Source organism: Rhinatrema bivittatum, chromosome 12 (assembly GCF_901001135.1).
Source record: "Rhinatrema bivittatum chromosome 12, aRhiBiv1.1, whole genome shotgun sequence".
Lineage (NCBI taxonomy): Eukaryota > Metazoa > Chordata > Amphibia > Gymnophiona > Rhinatrematidae > Rhinatrema > Rhinatrema bivittatum.
The window spans coordinates 47,892,223-47,912,415 of NC_042626.1; the positions used below are offsets into that span (position 1 = coordinate 47,892,223).

The 20,193-nt window shown below is 46.7% G+C and overlaps 1 protein-coding gene across 1 annotated transcript in view; it reads left to right on the forward strand.

Annotated features, from left to right (window-relative positions):
- Nucleotides 1-20,193, forward strand: part of LOC115073633 (corticotropin-releasing factor receptor 1-like) — a 246,210-nt gene that overhangs the window by 51,823 nt on the left and 174,194 nt on the right. The window contains 3 exon segments of the mRNA XM_029572234.1: nt 2,172-2,291; nt 8,947-9,032; nt 14,000-14,106. Coding sequence (XP_029428094.1) covers nt 2,172-2,291; nt 8,947-9,032; nt 14,000-14,106 — 313 coding nt within the window.

Consider the following 20,193-nt stretch of genomic DNA (forward strand, 5'->3'; position numbering starts at 1 on the left):
TATTAATGACTACAGATTCAATTCACAGCTACATCACAGGGTTGTATGAACATGGCCTGGACTTTACATAGCTTCCAGAGGGGATTTGATAACTTGAGTTACACTTCTAGTTTCAAATCAATCAAACAATATAGCAAATCAATGAATGACCAATAACATAGATATAAATAAGTAAACATAAACAAATAAAACCCAAATAAAAGCATTAAAAGGATAAGACAGTAAAATAACAATGGAGCAAATAACTGTGATGAAAAGCAAGCCAAAACAAGAACCAATAAGATAGTAATAATTGAGCAAACTGCATAATCTTAAAATAAAAATAGCAAAAAATAAAATAAATAGGTAAGACATAGGTACAAAAGACATGCCAAAGCATGGGCAAATCATAAGATGTTAAGAATTGAGAAATATATAACCTTAAAAGATAGTATTTAAAATATAGAGTCAAAAATAAAATAATAAAAGAACAAACAAAAAAAAATCACATAACCAATATCATTGCACAATCAGATTAAGGTCTTGTCAGGGATAACTTGCATAAAAAGAAGAGTCTTCAAGGCTATCCTAAATTTGAAATAATATAGAGCAGCTCCTTTTTGTGAACAGAGGATTCAAATGTTCCCTGATGTTTCTCAGGTGACTCAGTGAAAAGAAAAGCTTTTTCTTCAGATGAGGCAGCAAGCGGTGGCATTTGGGCAGGGCTGGTGCAAGCATATTTGGCACCCTAGTCAAACCTTTGGTCATGCACCCCTCCTCCCCCAACGTAACTTCTGGTGGCAGTGGCTCCAGCACTGCGCTCCCTCCTTTAACAGTATTGACTCTGGTACAGCACCCCTCTAGACCTCAAACCAGCAAGAATTTGCCACCCCCAAAATCTTGGCGCTCTAGGCAACTGCCTAGTTTGCCTAATGGAAGCACCGGCCATGCATTTGGGGCATCTTATTATTTTTAATTCCCTTGTATTGTATTGTATTGTATTGTATTTTATTTTAACCAAAGGAAAGTTTGATCCTTTCCAACTAGAGAAATTTCTTTTGGATAGAAGTACTAAATGATGATATTTCTTTAGTTAGATCAGGTTTAACATGGGCATCATGTTTTTGGAGGTATGTCATTGATATGTCTCTTTAAGAAAATTGTGATTTGATTAATATGGCCAGGTTTTTTTTTCTTCTAGGGATGATTTTTCTAATTTTTTTTTTTTTTTTTTTTTTACCTTTCCTATTGTAGACCTAAGGTTAACATATGCTTGTTGTTTTCCATTCTTTTTTTGTTCTTTTTTGACAATACGTTACTGACATATGTAATGTTTTCCTTGCATTCATTCATTGTAAAATGATTTAAATGCTAATAAATAGTAAATTTAAAAAAAAAAAAAAGACTTCCAGAGGGGTTGGCGTGTTAGTCTGTAATAGCACAATTGACACTGAATTGCTGGCACCTTATAGAGTAACAGATTTATTGAGGCATAAGCTTTCGAGGACATCAGATGTATCTGATGAAGTTGACTCTTGTCCTCGAAAGCTTATGGCTCAATAAATCTGTTACTCTATAAGGTGCCACCAGCCTTTCTGCTTCTAGAATAAAGTACAGATAAATGTTACAATATTTTGTAGAAGGCTGGTGTGTGTAAGAATGTCACATTATTGCTTGGTCTGACACTCGCGTTAAATCGCTGAGTAAATAAAACACAATAGGGCAGAGGAGAAGACCACAGCTCAGGAAAAGTTCAGGGGCGTGAGTTCAGGACTAGTCACCGATTCTGCGTGTGACCCGGGTAGCTTCTCTCTGAAATTTTGCTTACACATACGAAGGTAGAAAAGGGCCTCATGTACCTTATACCCTGCTATTCGTTTGAGGGTTTGTGTAAATATGAAAATTCTATTCTTTGCATGTAGTTTACTTCCCCTGACCTAACAATGGCCCTTTTAAAATGCTGCTAAAAGTACACCTCCACTATTAGCTGCTGCACGGGCCACATGTTTTTCCTTGCGGGGGGGGGGGAGGGGGATCTAGTTGGATAACTCCATCATTAGCTGCCTAGATCCCTTTGAAAACTACTGTGCTCTTTCTCTCCCCGTGCCTCCTTCTAATCCCAGCTCTGCCGCTGACACTGAGTGGACTTGGGGCTTTTATTATTTAATAAGCCCATGCATTTGTCTTTCCAGGACTGTACTGCAATGCATCCATAGACATGATCGGCACTTGCTGGCCGAAGAGTGCCGTGGGTCAGATGGTCATTCGACCCTGCCCTGAGTACTTCCAAGGAGTCCAGTACAACACCACTGGTGAGTCTTTTCTGTAGCTTCCACCGTGAATATCTTTACATAACTCTGCCAGTGACTGATGCATTGGTGAAAAGCAATTAGTTTCTGTGTTTTGTTATCATTATGGGGCTCAAGGTCACGGGTCCGGTTGACGGATCTCGCCATGTGTTAGTGTTGCCTGAGCTAGCATGATCATTGGCAGGGTGGCTAGCATCTCCTACCAGCAGAGACTGTGGGAATCAAACCTGGGAGATAATTCAAGCGTGTCTGAGACGGATAAGGGCGAGGGAGCGCAGTGACTGGAGATTGAATAGGGTATGAGGTACAATAGTCATGGGGCAACTGCATGGACTGTGGGGACCCGGAGGTGCTGCCCTTATGCACTGGCAGCAGCTAGTGTGTGTTTGAGTTAGTCTTGGTTTCTTTCCCCATCCCACTGCATTTTAGGATGTGTATTTTTTTTTCTTAATTTTAAAAGGCCTCTAATACAGTGGAATGGGGTAACGTTTTTCAGGATTGGGTCATATGTCGGCACTAGCTTGAGCAGGATCAGTTTGACAGAAAGAAGGAAAGTAAGTTAGGCAGAGAAAGAAGGAACACAAATTGAGAGGAAATCAGAGAGATATGTGCACATACTGCAGCCAAGGAAAAGACCCTGTGGCCCTCATGCAGGGAGGCCAGCTCAGTCCCTGCAGAGAAGAGACCCTCAGCCAGGGAGACGAGAGAAAGGCCTCCAGCGTGCCACAGCCTGGGAGCTGGGTGGTGGTGGGGGGGGAGAGGCCTGCAATGTGCCAAGGTCTGGGAGCTGGAGGGGAGTGAGGCCTGCAGCATGTGATGCCATAGGAACAGGATGAGAGGTGTAGAGCATAGCACAGACAGGTAAATGGGCAAAGAGGTGGACAATGTGTCATTGGTTTAGCAGCTTTTTACAGACCATGACAGGACACCCCCCAAACTTCAGGTTCAGGGACAAAATTTGGAGGGGGGGGGGGGGCGGGGGGTGCTCTGAGCCCAAGGACGAAGGTCCTACCTTGATGTCACTGCTCCTTGTCCTGATGGCCTAAATGGGAAAATACCAGAGCTCTCTCAGTTGAGTAAAGAGCAGGAGCACCAGAAGGAACATTTTAGAATCCCCCTTACCCACCTGGCATCCTCCCTTTATTCTCTCTCTCTCTCTCTCTGCTCAGCATCTTCCTGACCTCCCCTCTCTTTCCCCACCTCTGCTTTTCCTTCCTTGCCCAGCAACATACCCATTCCCACCCCCCTACTGGCTCCCAGAGTCAGAGGCCACCGCAGTCCAGTCCCTCCTTCCCAGCAGGGGGTGGATCTCTCCTTCAGACCAGCCAGCTTGTCAAGTATAATTTATTTATTTATTTATTATTTATTTATTGGTTTTTATATACCGCCGCTCATCAGAGATATCACGTTGGTGTACAGAGAACGAAAAATACGCAATTGCGTTGTACATAAAACAGTATGTTAACAACTGAGGAACAATACATTAAAACAGTTAAATGCAGTAACAGGAAAGATTATATAGATAATAAAAATATAGAATAGCTGTAATAGTACACTTGACTTCTCCTGCTATAATCATAGCAGGAGAAGTCAAGCGCTTTCTCCTTTAGGTCAGTGAGCCCAGCGATGCAGTCATAGCACTGGGAGAAGGCGAGATCGCTCGTCTCCTTTGGGCCGGCCTGGCGGATGTGATCATAACACTGGGAAGAGGTGGTGGCGCAGTGAAAGCACATCTGCCGCTGCACACGCCTCTCTCATGTGCTCTTCTCTGCTGCCGTGCTGGCCACTTAGAGTCCAATCACATGAATTGGTATAAGAGGCCTACGGGCTCTGACTGGCAGTACTGTGCAGCGACGCTGCCTTCCTAGCACCCACACTGCTTTGCCCCACAGCTTGACCGGAGATTGCAGTGTTGGTTACTATTGTGCAAAGTGTCAAACAAACTGGAGTGTTCAGCCCAAAACTGGGGCAGTTGGCATCCGCAGAATACCACAGCTAGGGAATAGGGGGAGGGATGAAGAGGCCTGCATTATGCTACAGCCAAGGAGCTGAGGGCGGAGTTAGAGGTCTGCAGTGTGTCACAACCAGGGGAAGACCCTTGTTCTGGTGTAGCTTAGCAGTAAGGGATATGAGTGCCCTCATGACCTTACAGGCTCTGATTCTAGGCACAGGCACCAATCCTGTTTACAAGTGCCCTGAATGCCAGTGTCCTTACACTGGCCTGCAAGCTCCTTTATCTTTAAAAGCGTGGGTCTGTGCAGCCAAGTGTTGTCAGAGGGCCCGTCTTCCTGCTATTTCATCCTCCGAAAGGGATCACCCTCTCCATGTCCTGAATCCTGTAAGGATTCCTCTGTGATCTTAGCTTGAATTTTACATTTCATCTATGATTCATCAATGTAAGCCCCCATGAATGGGAGAGGCCACATAAATAACTCCACCTCCCAGCTGAGTGATTTAGAATAAGCATGTGCAGCATGCCTTCACAACTAAAAGGTCTCTTGAGGTGGGGAGGAGAGAATGAGGCAGAAAGTAAAAACAACATAAAATAAAATAGCACACATTGTATTACAGTATATTATTGCAAGCAATGCAAACAGAATCAGTGCATGTATATCTACATAATATATTAGGATTCTTATACTCTATGGTGCAGATTTTAAAAGCCCTAAGTGTGCTGAGCCTATTTTGCATAGGCCCAGCGACACGCGCAAGCCCCGGGATGCACATATATCCCGGGGCTTGAAAAAGGGGTGGAGAGTGGGTGGGGGCATGGTGGGGGCATGGCCAGAGGCCTCCGAAGATCCACTAGGCTGGAGGATCGCGCGCCGGCACTTGGCATGGGCAGGCACAACTTCAATAATAAAGATTAGGGGGGGTTTAGGTAGGGCTGGGGGGCAGGTTAGGTAGAGGAAGCGAGGGGAAGGTGGGGGGGGGAGTGGAAAGAAAGTTGCCTCCGAGGCCACTCCGATTTCAGAGTGTCCTTGGAGGGAATGGGGAAATCCATCAGGGCTCCCCTAGGGCTTGGCATGCGCAAGGTGCACAAGTGTGCACCCCCTTGTGTGTGCCGAACCCGGATTTTATAACATGCTCGCGCTGCGCTCGCATGTTATAAAATCGGGCGTAGATTTGTGTGCACCGGGTTGCTCCCACAAATCTATGCCTGCGCGTTGGTCTTAAAATCCGGCCCTATAGGAGGAAAATTTAAGAAAATTAGCTTTTTGTAAGTTACAACAGAAAATCAATATCCTGTCCTATATCTTAGTTCTTTTCAAGAAAAATATCAAAATTCCCATCTAAATTTTGGCCAGAATATTAGCAAAAAATCTCAGTTTAATTTCATGTGATTATAGAATATTTTAGAGTGATGAACTCCTCTGGAGTCTAGATGGTGATTAAGCAGTTACAGATGCCTTGACTATATTTTCCAGCAGTCAGCGTGGATCTGAAAATCTTCTCCAAAATAAAGTATAAAAATTCCCCTTTTATCCTGAATAAACTCACAGCAAATCTTCTGCAAATTCTCTTCAACTTATTTAGCCTAACACTAGTAGTATATAAGCAACTATTCTTAATACTGTTCATCTAGCTTGTAATAAAATATTCAGGGAATATCTGCAAATCACTTTCCTTTCCCTTACTACAAAATAACAAATAGCTATCTGTCTCAGTACTGCTGGATACGTACTTTTCTTCAAATAGTGACTACAAGAAAACTTCCAGCTACTTGAAACTGCATTTCTTTTTTATTATATAAGAAAGCAGTCAGCTGGAAGTTATAATTAAAGCCTTACTTTATTGCTACATCTATCTCTCTCTCTCTTTCTCTCCCTTAAACAAAACATTGTTAGCTTTTATACATTAACAAGGTTCATTAGTATTCAATCTTTTGCCCTTCATTGGTTCCAGGCAGTTATCACCCATTCAAGCTCTGAGGCAAAAGCCTACAATTCATCAGTTCAAATATGAATAATGTTTCTTAGAAGGTTAATTAGAATAAATTCTATATCTTCTCCTGCCCAGTAATGTACACTTGGTGTCAATGTAGTTTAGTAAATAATATAGTACTGGCTTCCAGCCAAAGGAGCTCCCTTGGGACATCAAAAAGCAGGTGGTAATCATCACAATGAAGTAATAATAACTCTTCCCTAAGCTTCAAAGGAACATTTGCTGTTCTACTTTTGCATTTCTGACTTCAAAAGAGAAGTAACCAGGGGTTATGTCCTTTGTAATTTATTTTACCCTAGCCAGGCAGGGAAAAAAAATGAATTAAAACAGTGGCTTACATCAACATTTATACCAATATTTGCAAGCTCTGAGATTCTTTGGGCTTTGCTGGAGGAATAAAGATTAGAGAAGGAAAAGAGGCCAGTTTTGCCTCATAATGAAAGTGTTGGGAAATCTGGTGACTTAGCGGCAGTGTTGCTGTGTGGGAGATCTGGAATCTGTTTCTGCACACAGCTTCTGCTCCTTGGCCAGCATGGGCTGAAGACGCCATGCAGGCAGTGTCAGGCAGTGTTCACAGACCCCAGAGAATGTGAGTTTCAGTCATTGTGCAATGGTGACAGCTATTGACCAGACTCAGGATGCACATGTACCAAATTCTGGAGAAAGCTATGGTCTAATGGCCTTGGCCCATTGCAGTGGCTGGGCTAGGCTAGAAGGGGCCACTATAAAATAGTAAAAACCACAAATAGTTTCAAATGAAGGTTCATAGTGATGTAGCCCAGTACAAGCAGATTCTGATTGAACTGAAATCCCAAAGGAGAGGTAAAATGCCAGTTTTACAAAATTTCCAGTACCTTTCTAGGGTTAACAAATGTCCTTGGTGGATTAGATAGAAATACATCAAACTGTCCTCCCCCACCCCAATAAGTTGATCCCTATTGCCAACATCTGATGCCTACACTCCTGTCCGGTTATGGAGCCCTTAATCTCTGACATTGTCCTCTGTCACGTCTCCTTACCTTTCACATTCACTGTTAATCTGTTCTTTGGCATTTGTCAGCACCTCCCCATGAAATCTATTTCAGGCCTTCAAGCGTTCAAGCCAGGAGCAGACTGAAAGAGGCAGAGAAATGTTTTCCATTTTAACTCAATCCAGAAAGAAAACAATTTTTTTAAAATAGAAAACAAGAAGTTTTGTCCATTTACTCTGAATTCCCTTTAAATTTTCCCTTTGAAAATGTTGAATCAGACTCTTTGAGATCTCAACCAACTATCCCCCCCCCCCTTTTTTTTTTAAGAAAAAGATAAACACAGAGTAAAAGTATGTGAGTTGTAAAAAAAAATAGCATGTGTTGTAATCTATAGCACTCACTAAAAACAAAATGAACAAAATCAATGGAAAGGCGAAGCAAAATGGAAAATTAAATAAAAAACAAAAAAAGGTTTTTTTTCCATGCACACCCCTAATGCCCATAAGGTGAACAGAGACAAATAGAAGTTTAAATTCTTCCTGGATGGTGAAGGAATATGTACAGAGAAGTAGAAGATTAAGAAGCAGATGGGAGAATGAGTTTGCTTCCCAGATAGAATAGGTGAGTGATGGTGGGATCTCTAGATATCTACCAACTAGGCTTTCCTTACAATACCGATTCACCCCATCTCTCTATGTTGATACACAATGCATCTAAGAAAGGGTCTCAATTTCTGCTCACTAAATGCAACACTGGTCATGAAATTTTTACAACTCCTGTATGTTAAGTGCGTAGCCTTTGAAAATCTGCCCCTAACATTGTAAGCCTTCTGGGAAGGGGAAATATCTGCCAACAGCTGTACCTGAAATATCACTTGCCTTGAACTTGGAAAGGCCTGTAAATCCACATTCAAGCATACCCAACAGGAAGTTTCTGTTTGCTATCTTATTATTGGACGTTTTTTCCACCCAAATCTTGGAATTTTGGGGGGATATCAAAGCTGAATAGTCACTTCAGTGACTTTTTTTTTTTGTAAATCTGCTTAGACATATGTGTTTTTGCCTTGAACAATTTTCAAGAGCTCTTTAAGGTGGTCAATAGACATTTCCCTGTGTAAATTGGTTATTTTCAAATTGCCCACCCCTTTAGGCAGGGATCAAGAACTCCTGTACTTTCCCTGGGGGGAGGGGGGGTAGACCCTGCTCTATTTTGGTAGCCTCTCTCAGACCACCTCCAGCCCATCTTATGGAGGGTCAGCCATCAGACATTGACATAATATTTAGGTGAGGTCTTACCAATGCCAATGAACGGGGTCATACATCTCCCTATGCACTGCAGCATCTGTCTCACTCTGGGCACTCCCTTAACAGATCATACAGCAAGTAGTGAAGGATTGTAGGTTGGACCAGTTTGTGAAGCGATATTGTATTGAAGGAAAAAGCAACTACAATGATTAAAACAAACCACTGTAAACAAATCAGTTTCAGTTTAAAGTCACAGTTTTGTGAATTAATGACTCTCTTTTTGAATAACTCACTTATTCAGTAGCTTAGACCTAAGCTCTGTTATTGTACCACAAAGAATAAGCTTCTTTTGTCCGACTTTGTTCTGTTTATTAATCTGATTGGTTCTAAAATGCAAAGGGAAGGGAGTTGCAGAGGTGCACATCCTCCCACCTGGCCTAAGGGCCAGATTTGTAATGGGTTTCCAGATGTTCATTAGCATGTTCTGTTTTCTGACAGGTAACGTGTACCGTGAATGTCTCAGCAATGGCACCTGGGCAAGCAAAAGTGACTACTCTCAGTGTCAAGAGATCCTGCAGGAAGAGGTATGAGGTGGTAGGAGAGGAGGGAGTGGTTGAGGGGGGAGGGATTATTCCCAGTGTCAGGAGGAGATCCTGCAGGAAGAGGTATGAGGTGGTAGGAGAGGAGGGAGTGGTTGAGGGGGGAGGGATTATTTCCAGTGTCAGGAGGAGATCCTGCAGGAAGAGGTATGAGGTGGTAGGAGAGGAGGGAGTGGTTGAGGGGGGAGGGATTATTCCCAGTGTCAGGAGGAGATCCTGTAGGAAGAGGTATGAGGTGGTAGGAGAGGAGGGAGTGGTTGTGGGGGGAGGGATTACTCCCAGTGTCAGGAGGAGATCCTGCAGGAAGAGGTATGAGGTGGTAGGAGAGGAGGGAGTGGTTGAGGGGGGGAGGGATTATTCCCAGTGTCAGGAGGAGATCCTGTAGGAAGAGGTATGAGGTGGTAGGAGAGGAGGGGAGTGGTTGAGGGGGGAGGGATTATTCCCAGTGTCAGGAGGAGATCCTGTAGGAAGAGGTATGAGGTGGTAGGAGAGGAGGGAGTGGTTGAGGGTGAGGGATTACTCCCAGTGTCAGGAGGAGATCCTGTAGGGAGAGGTATGAGGTGGTAGGAGAGGAGGGAGTGGTTGAGGGGGGAGGGATTATTCCCAGTGTCAGGAGGAGATCCTGCAGGAAGAGGTATGAGGTGGTAGGAGAGGAGGGAGTGGTTGAGGGGGAGGGATTATTCCCAGTGTCAGGAGGAGATCCTGCAGGAAGAGGTATGAGGTGGGTAGGAGAGGAGGGAGTGGTTGAGGGGGGAGGGATTATTCCCAGTGTCAGGAGGAGATCCTGCAGGAAGAGGTATGAGGTGGTAGGAGAGGGAGGGAGTGGTTGAGGGGGGAGGGATTATTTCCAGTGTCAGGAGGAGATCCTGCAGGAAGAGGTATGAGGGAAGGAGAGGAGAGGAGGGAGTGGTTGAGGGGGGAGGGATTACTGCCAATGTCAGGCGAAGATCCTGCAGTAAGAGGTATGAGGTGGTAGGAGAGGAGGGAGAGATTGAGCGGGGAGGGATTACTCCCAGTGTCAGGAGGAGATCCTGCAGGAACAGTATGAGGAGAGGAACTACTGGCAGTGTTGGCAAATCTTGCAGGAAGAGGTGAGAACTGCTCCTTTTACTCAATGCTACTACAGATGTTTCCCCAGTGGGAGCCCGTAAACCCCCTGAAGTAGAAGGGATGATGATTCCTGCAGGTAAAACCTTCTCCCCCTCCATTCACCGCTGCTTCAGTTTCCCCCATAGTGTAAGTGCTTCAGCTTCTGTTCTGCTCTCCCTGCTATAAACAGAGTATCACAGGCTGGATGAGGAACTCTTTCTCCAGAGCAGTGTTTCCCAGGGCCGAGGCACAGCTGCAAGACCTTAACAAAGATGTGTGGTGCAACAACTTCGACAGACAGAACACAGACACAGAGAGGACTCCTGTGACCAAGGGAGAAGCACTGAGAGCTCTACCAGGCGCTCGTCCAAACTTCCAAACCAAAGGAGACAGAGATTGGCCCATCACAATGAAGTGGCACTCCAGTGGCTTTTGATGTTAACTGAGGCCCCTGTGTGATGGCCGCTGGCCCACACTGCCAGCTTTAACATGTGTGCTTACACATAGACAGAGACAGACAGAACTGCTGCTGATTTTGTTCTCCTGCTGTCTCCATGGCTCATCTGACTTTGGGGGGTGAAGTACAAGCAGCAGTTCTGGGTTACCCACAATGTCAGCCTGGGTTTCAGTGAGGTGTCCTTGGGTTGCAGCCATAAGGTGGCCCTGCTCTCATGATCCAGCTGCTCTGAGTTGGACCATGTCTAAGGAAGGCAGTATACATTTATAACATATGGGAAACACTGCCCTAGAGACCTAGGGTAGCATTGAGTAAAGGGAGCTTCCATAGGCATAAAACAGGGAAACGACCAGGGTGAATAAGGCCCTTGGAGAGGGAGGAAGAGGAGCTGGACCTCAATGACTCAGGAAGTGCAGCATGTTTCCTTTCAAATAAATAGTTCACTGAACTCCATTTCCCATTTTCCTTTGTATCCAATCCCCCTCCCCCTTTTCTTTCTTTTAGCTAAGCAGAGCCTGACATAATTAACCTTCCCTACCCACCTGTGACAGGTACTGACATCACTTTACACACACATACACACCCCGTGCCCCAAGCTACAAAGATATTATTGGGATGCATGATTTAAAAAAAATAATTTGCTGAAGGAAACATTTTATGGCAGTGGTTGGATCGGATCCTTGATCTAAGGTCCCAACTAATTAATAACACATGGATATCTATTGCACCACTTCTGTTTTTTCTGCACATTCTGTTGTGGGTGCTAGTAAACACTGATTACCTACAGCCAGTAAGAGAGAAATCTTTAGTCTTTTTTTATGAGATATGTTATAATAGGAACAGTGCTTACTAAACGATGCAGAGTAAATGCCAGCTCAGCTCTTCTGAGCCATTTCATTTAGTTAAATACGTCACTGCCTCTAACTTACACACCAAAGAGTTTGTTTGCATAGCATTTTCCTAATTGGTTGGCATTATAATTTTATCTCATATATGCTAATAAAACTGGATTCTTGTAAGTCATACGATTTCTTGTAAATTGAGCCCAAAAGGCAGAAATGAAATTCAATATTAACGCTTAACATACTTTTTGACCTTTAACATATTTTTTAGCATTTCAGCACCCTTGGCTATTCTTGGAAGTTTGATCAGTGCAATCTCTATTCCTTCAAGCCTCATCAGTGCACACTCATTGTTGTAATGATTTTATTTTTTCACTGCCACCAAACTACTCTGTTTCATAGAAAAGCCTTCTCAAAGCACCCTTACAGTTTCAAAACCACATTTGCCTTGGAACTGCCGGCATTCTCTATAAGGTCACGGTTTGCCCCTCGGCATAGTAATTTCCAGCTAATTCCCAGTTGATCATTTTGTGTCGTTGCTTCCATGACCTAGTATGACAGAAATATGAAATTAGAAAGATTAGGGGGAAAAAGGATTCTGTCAAGCATGATTAGTTTTCTGCCATTCCTTCAGAGCCGCCTAATCAATAATTCAGAGATTACATTTGTAGTTAGGAGAGGGTAAGAATCGGGTCATTTCATTAATAACTGCATGCTCTCCCCCACCCACTTCTCCTCCTTTGAAACCAGGAATTGTGATAAAGGAGAGAGATGGCAGCTCTTTTATTATTTTTTGGAAAAGTGTTTGATGGTTAAGTAGGAGATCTGAGTGGTGGTGGAGTTGGGATCAGGAGGCCTCTGAAGTCAAAGCTAATAAAGAAAGACACACAATATGACAGACTGAGGAGGATAGCAGACAGTAACCCCCCCCCCCCCACACACACACACACACACACACTCTGAGCTATGAAAAGTAATTGCTGGCATTGTGCAGGAGAGGAAAAGGGGTCAGAATAGCCTTGCAAAGCAGCACTGAGTATCTTGACAGCATCCCTGCTGTTGCAGGATTAAGGCATTGCAAGATCCCTCAGTCCTCCTGTGCAAAGGCTCAGCTGTTTCATGGGAGACGGGACAGGAATGGGCACGGCACAAATGTTTATTGGCGCGGCATTAGTCGAGTGAGTACTCGTGACGTTGCTTCCCTGGGCTGAAGTGCATCGACACCTCCTCCTTTCTTGTCCCTATCTTTCTGCGAAACGATGGCCAAAGATGTTGCAACAAGCCGCCTTGGCTCACAGCCTTGTCGGCACCGGAACCAGAGCACAATTCCTTCCTAAAGTGACATGAAATCCATTTCCCCTTCTCTAACTTCTGACCGTGCCACCTGTCCATTGTGGCCCTGTGTGAGCAGATTGCTTCACTGAGCTATCAAGTGACCTTTTCAAGAGCGCGAATAATCCCCTCAAATCCCCATCCTTTCTGGAGTAAACATTCCCAGCTGCTGGATCGTACTCGCAACACTAACGGTTCATCAACTCAAAGCTATAGATTTGCCGTCAGAGACAACGTGAGGAATATTTAACAGGCACATTTAATTATAATTATGGCTTCTGATTTTAGGCGTTTATAAATTGTAAATGTAGGTGTTAATTTTCCAGTTAATTAGGGGGTTCGTTGGGGTTACCGAAAATCAGTGTTTATCAGTGTTTTGTGGTACAGGTACTATTGTTGGGTACCTTTTCCGGTTGAACCAAATGCATGCATTTATGCAGCTGAGCAGTCGTTAACATGGACAAGGCATAAAAACGGCGGAGGATCCAGGGTAGGCAAAGGAGGCATGGGAGAACACTAAGGGAAGTGGTATTTTTCCAGAGTTCTTCTAATAAATGCCTATTTTAATTTGTTCACACGGGGGGGGGGGGGGGTATCTGGATTTATTGGTTAAAACCTAAAATCAGAAGCCCTAATTATAATTGGTGTCCATGGGCCCAACCCCTACCAGAAGTCCTGGCTGCCGCTCTGTCCTGACACTCAACGGCGGCTACATGGCGCATTTTTACCGGGCGCCGAAATGAGTCGGCTTTACGTGCATCTCGGCTGAGGAGGACGGTCGAGACAGCGGCAGGGAGAACATAGGTAATGGGAAAACCGCCTGGGGATGACGTGCACGATGCCCCACGGCGGCTGCCGGAGCTGGTTCCCCGATAGGCCAATGCTGAGCAGCACGGAAACCGCCCAGCAGACCAAAAGAGTACATATTTTACATGTATTGTAGATAGAATTCATTCCCACACTGGATGGCTCGGGGGCGGGAGCTTGTACTGCCACTGCTCGAGCCTTTTCTAAATTAAGTAAGAGATCAAGGCAGACCCAGTTAAAAATGGGCCGAGGGTGACCTGTAAGGAAGCTGGAACAGGCCCTGTTGTTGCCTGTGACCCCTGAGAGATGCTGAGCAGTAAACACAGTGGCAAATTCCCTCCCCCTCTTTAAAAAAAAAAAAAGAGACCATGGAAAATGACTCTACTAAGACTGCTTTTTTTTTAAAATGTGTTCTTCTTCACTAGAAAAAGAGCAGAGTGCATTATCATATCGCTGTGGTGATTAACTACCTGGGACACTGCATCTCGCTGGTGGCTTTGCTCGTTGCCTTCCTCCTATTCATGCGCCTGAGGTAAGAGAGATCTCGGATGCTCTGTGGGTTCGTGGGAGATAGGAAGGGGCCCTGCCGTTTGTCGTGGGCCGGAATTGGTGCGCCTGGTGCTTAAAGGAGAACTGCCTGTTCTTCATGTATAAATAGCTGCTTCCAGACAATAATGTACAATTGTCCCTAGGCTGCAAGCATTTGCTGTTTAACTCTGTCGTACATTAAAACGCTGGGGCCTGCTCCTGGCTTTTGAAGCTGATGTTGTCGGAGCAAGACTGTGGTTGCTGAAACCTTCCCTTCTGCCCTTAGCACATCCTCGGTATTTCTGCCCGGCGTGTATCACAGCAGCACTGCTGTATATGTGGCCCCCCCATGCTTTCAGCTGGCAGGGATGGTGGTGGGATTAGAACTCAGAGCCACGCACGCCTGGAGGCCCAGATTCTGTTCATCTCTGCTCCCCTTCTCCCCATCTTGCAAAAGTCTCTGTGCAACCCTTGAAGACGTCGCCTCACCTGTCTGTGCTCAGATTTGCAATGTAAGCTCTTTGGGGGAGGGGGATATATAAATTGTGTGAATCAATGTGTACAGTGCTGTGAAGCTTCTGGATCTCTTCCAAACATTTTTTGCATTTGATGGAGCCAGGGAATAGCAGGAGGCTGATTTTAAGAAATGCACAAATTATAAGCCTTGGGTTGGTGTAACCCAAGGCTTTTCAGTTTGGAAAAGAGAGGACGCCGGGAAGATATCCTTTCTGTACAGTAAGTGATAAGATTTTGCTTTTCCATAACACACTGCAGCCAAGGAGGCTGCAAAGGCAGATCTCTCCAATATCTTGCAGTCTCTTTCCTACAAATGAATATAATATTATCAAATATAATTGGAATAATTTCCTATTCATTGGGGACAATCCATTTTATGAGCAAAAGACTCTACAGGTGAGCACATCTGTGCTGAGCTGTTAATTAGGGTTGCGCCACACATCCAGTAGCAGGGAGGAACGGTCGCTCGCTGTTACCTAAATCCCGAGTGCTGCCTGCTTTAATTATCATGTCTTAAGGCTAAAACGGAGTATTATATTCTTGCATACACATGAGATGAAATGCAATCTTCAGACTTGAATCTATCGCAGCCCCAATAAATAATCTTCCTTTAGGAAAAGCATTTAAAAGTCTCGTCGCAGGTCACTTAAAATGGCAGAGGGTAAATCGCAGAGTTCAGGGAAGCTGAAATCATAGAGGAGCCATTATTCTTATGCTAAATCACCCCCCCCCCCCCCCTCCCCTTCAGTGTTATTGGTGCAGTCTGCCCTCCTTTGGGACACAAACTCCTTTCCAGCTCTATAAAATGACTAATTCATAAAGGGCAAATGCTTTGGTCTTCACATAAAAACATTTGTCATCTAGTTCAGACTTTCTACCTTTGCAGCCCCTTCCCCCAGTCCTAGAGGTGACAGGCTCCGTATCCCTGTGCCCCTCCCCTGAGCCCTCCAGTCCTAGAGGTGACAGGCTCTGTATCCCTGTGCCCATCCCCTGAGCCCTCCAGTCCTAGAGGTGACAGGCTCTGTATCCCTGTGCCCATCCCCTGAGCCCTCCAGTCCTAGAGGTGGCAGGCTCTGTATCCCTGTGTCCCTCCCCTGAGCCCTCCAGTCCTAGAGGTGACAGGCTCCGTATCCCTGTGCCCATCCCCTGAGCCCTCCAGTCCTAGAGGTGACAGGCTCCGTATCCCTGTGCCCCTCCCCTGAGCCCTCCAGTCCTAGAGGTGACAGGCTCTGTATCCCTGTGCCCATCCCCTGAGCCCTCCAGTCCTAGAGGCGACAGGCTCTGTATCCCTGTGCCCATCCCCTGAGCCCTCCAGTCCTAGAGGTGACAGGCTCTGTATCCCTGTGCCCATCCCCTGAGCCCTCCAGTCCTAGAGGTGACAGGCTCTGTATCCCTGTGCCCCTCGCCTGCGCCCTCCAGTCCTAGAGGTGACAGGCTCTGTATCCCTGTGCCCCTCCCCTGAGCCCTCCAGTCCTAGAGGTGACAGGCTCTGTATCCCTGTGCCCCTCCCCTGAGCCCTCCAGTCCTAGAGGTGACAGGCTCCGTATCCCTGTGCCCCTCCCCTGAGCCCTCCAGTCCTAGAGGTGACAGGCTCCGTATCCCTGTGCCCCTCCCCTGAGCCCTCCAGTCCTAGAGGTGACAGGCTCTGTATCCCTGTGCCCCTCGCCTGCGCCCTCCAGTCCTAGAGGTGACAGGCTCTGTATTCCTGTGCCCCTCGCCTGCGCCCTCCAGTCCTAGAGGTGGCAGGCTCTGTATCCCTGTGCCCATTCCTGTGCCCTCCAGTCCTAGAGGTGGCAGGCTCTGTATCCCTGTGCCCCTCCCCTGAGCCCCCCAGTCCTAGAGGTGACAGGCTCTGTATCCCTGTGCCCCTCCCTTGTGCTCTCCAGTCCTAGAGGTGACAGGCTCTGTATCCCTGTGCTCCTCCCCTGAGCCCTCCAGTCCTAGAAGTGACAGGCTCTGTATCCCTGTGCCCCTCCCCTGAGCCCCCCAGTCCTAGAGGTGACAGGCTCTGTATCCCTGTGCCCCTCCCCTGTGTTCTCCAGTCCTAGAGGTGACAGGCTCTGTATCCCTGTGCCCCTCCCCTGAGCCCTCCAGTCCTAGAGGTGACAGGCTCTGTATCCCTGTGCCCCTCCCCTGAGCCCCCCAGTCCTAGAGGTGACAGGCTCTGTATCCCTGTGCCCCTCCCTTGTGCTCTCCAGTCCTAGAGGTGGCAGGCTCTGTATCCCTGTGCCTCTCCCCTGAGCCCCCCAGTCCTAGAGGTGACAGGCTCTGTATCCCTGTGCCCCTCCCCTGAGCCCTCCAGCCCTAGAGGTGACAGGCTCTGTATCCCTGTGCCCCTCCCCTGAGCCCCCCAGTCCTAGAGGTGACAGGCTCTGTATCCCTGTGCCCCTCCCTTGTGCTCTCCAGTCCTAGAGGTGGCAGGCTCTGTATCCCTGTGCCCCTCCCCTGAGCCCCCCAGTCCTAGAGGTGACAGGCTCTGTATTTCCATGCCCTGAGCCCTCCAGCTACAGTTGCACAATGTCTTTTTCACCTTTCTAGGGATAACTACATAGAGATATCTGTTTGCTGATTGGAAAATAGGACCTGATAAGACTGTGCATGTCTGCCAGTTTAACCAGGGATGTGGTTATAAGGAACTTGATTGAAAAAAGAAACATGGCTGAGCCCTCTTGGCCTTTCCCCAGGCTTCATTATTTCTGCTAATGGAGTAAAACATTGACTGTGCCCTCTGGGTCAGAGAATTTATGGACATATCTTAATGTGCCCATACTCTTAACCTGACTCTGCATAGTGCGCTTAAAAATTGCAGCAGTACAGAGGACACAGTGGCTATCGAACGGAAACATCTGTGGTCACTTATCTAACAGCGCGCAGAGATCTACAAGAACCGCAAAACACACATGCAAGGGAGCAGTCGCATGGTGGAGCTCAACCTGCTGCACGGCTGCTGACGCCTCCCCAGCATTACAGGGCATCCCCTTGGTAAAAGCTGAACCAAACATCACCAACTTTCCATCACCTCCCCCCCCCCCCTCCCCCGTCTCTGCAGCTGCCACTCCTCCCCCCCCTTCTGCGCTCTCTGACTACAAAGGCAATGCACACAAGGGGGGAGGAAGAGCCATTCCTGGTCTGCTCCTGCTCTGCCCCTGGTGCTGTGCTCCAGCTGAGAGGGGACCCTAAGGAAAGGAGGATGGAGGTGGGGAAGGGGAGAGAGAAGAATCCAAGGGGAGATAAAGAGGATCCTGGAAGGAGCAGAAGGGAAGATGAGGGGGAGGGGGATAATAATGCACTCCCCTCCATTTTTACATCAGATCTTACCATAGGTGTCCTTTTCCTGTGTACTGCCAGATTGAAAACAGGTCCGTTCTGCACACTCTTCTTGCTTATACGGGGCATAGCAATGCTTTCTTTTATTTTTTAAACCAGGGCTGACCTGTATAAAGCAGGAAACCTGTCCACCCTAGGATCCGATGGCCTGGGGACAGGAGGGCCTGCTCGCCACGGTCCATCCCACTGGGAACTCATGGTGCATTTGTGCTAGAACCTGTGGTGGCAACATCTGGCTTATCCCATTCTGGGTTTTACCCCATTCTGCTCATGGACTCGTGGTCTTCGCTCTTCTTAGAGAAATCAGAAGTACGCCAGCATGCAGTGCGGAAACCTAAGACAAACCGAAACAGGGTCAGTTGGCAGCCCTAGCAGCAACGGGGGAAGTGCGCTCTGATGGTGCTGAGCTGAGTCAGGTCCCACCTCTGGAAAAAAAACAAAACGGTTGAACAACCAACTGGGGAAGCAAACTGGAAGAATCCCAGGCCAGAATCAACTCCTGAGGGCTGGCCTCATGCAAAATCTTTCTTCATCCCACAGTGAGGATCCAAGTATCCGAGCAGCTGCATAATCTGAGCATCCCATTCCAGCAGCTATGTTTGAAAACACAATGACGTGCGCCGGGCGTAAAGCCTCGGGACGCGTGTAAGTCCCGGGGCTTGCAAAAAGGGGCGGGGGGGGGGGGGGCAGGGCAGGGTCAGAGGCTCCCAGCACAGTGGCCATTTGCTGCTGTGCTGGGGATCGCGCACCAGCAGTCGACCGGCGCGCGCAACTTACTTCAGCCCGAGGGCTGAAGTAAGTTTTAAAACAGAAAAAACAAGAAGAAAAAGGTAGGGGGGAAAGGGCGGGGGAGGTAGGGGAAGGGAAAGGAAGGTGGGGTGGGGAAGTTCCCTCCGAGGCCGCTCTGATTTCAGGAGAAGGCAGCGCAGCTCAGAGCACGCAAGGTGCACAATTGTGCCCCCCCTTGCGCACACCGACCCCTGATTTTATAACTTGCATGTGACGGTGTGTGCAATTTATAAAACTGGGCGCACATGCGTGTGCACTGGGTAGCGTGTGCACATGCACGCTCACGTGCTGGTTTGAAAATCTACCCCTTAGAGTTTTGGTAGTGGCGAACTAGAAGTCACTTTCAAAACTTTAAACACTGTAATGCCCCTTTGCCTTACGAAAAGCGAAGCCATCCTATAAAGCAGGGAGCGATATAATCCAGTCACCCTTAGGGAATGAGTTTGATATGAACTATACCAACAGGTTGTATAGAGAGAGTTGGGGGTAATCTAGTGAAGAGGGAAAGGAGAAGATCCAGGTTGGAGAAGTGGAAGGTACTTAAATCGCGTTTATGGCTGGAGCTCAGCTGAATCCTTGCTCATGCCATGAATATGATCCATCGGAGACGGTCTGGCCCAGGGCACCAAGGTTTAATATTCTGATGCTGCTGTGGACAGGACTTTCTTCCAAGTTTTCCAGTCGCTCAACCTCTCTGGCGTCATTTCCTGGACAGGAGCTCCCTGGTCATTATTTTGAAGGGAAGGAGCACCCCTTTTCTCTGGTTGATACCTGCTGTTCCAGAACAACATTTAAGAAGGCACGAACTGGGTGTCTGCCTCCTAGAAGATAATTGTATGAGTTTGCGTGGTTGGGTACAGTCGGCATGTACTTTCACATGCCTAATGGAAGTTACGCTACAGGCAGAACTTGCTTTGAAAATTCAAGCCCTGAAGCAGAAGAGGAGAAGTCATGCTTGATGCAGCTGATATTGAATGGATATAAATAGATTATTTCTTCTTTAGTTAGTTACCGGTACCTACCACAAGTTCTACTCACAATAAAGTGAATACCATGGAAATAGCAACAATTTGGGCATGAGATGGTTCTTTGTTGTGACAAGGACAGACTGTTTTCCCACTGGAGGGCTATGTTTTAGAGTTTTGAATTTTTGGAGTCAAACGGTAGGTGACCATGGTGTTGCCATGAGCCAGCCTGGAGATGTCCAGCTACACACCGATATGTCCGCAGGACTGAAAGAAGATTTTTATTGATTTTCTTTGTTCTCTCAAATGAAGTATTGAAATTTGGTTTTGCTAGTCCCTGGCTTGTCTTTTAATCTTCTCCTCTGGATGGTCCTGAACTTTCCTCCCATTCTTGCTACCCTCTAGTTGTGACCCATTTGGTTGCACGACTCCATAGCTGCTGCCTCTCACGTACAGCACCGTGAGTGAACGGATTCCTCACATAGAGAGAGAGA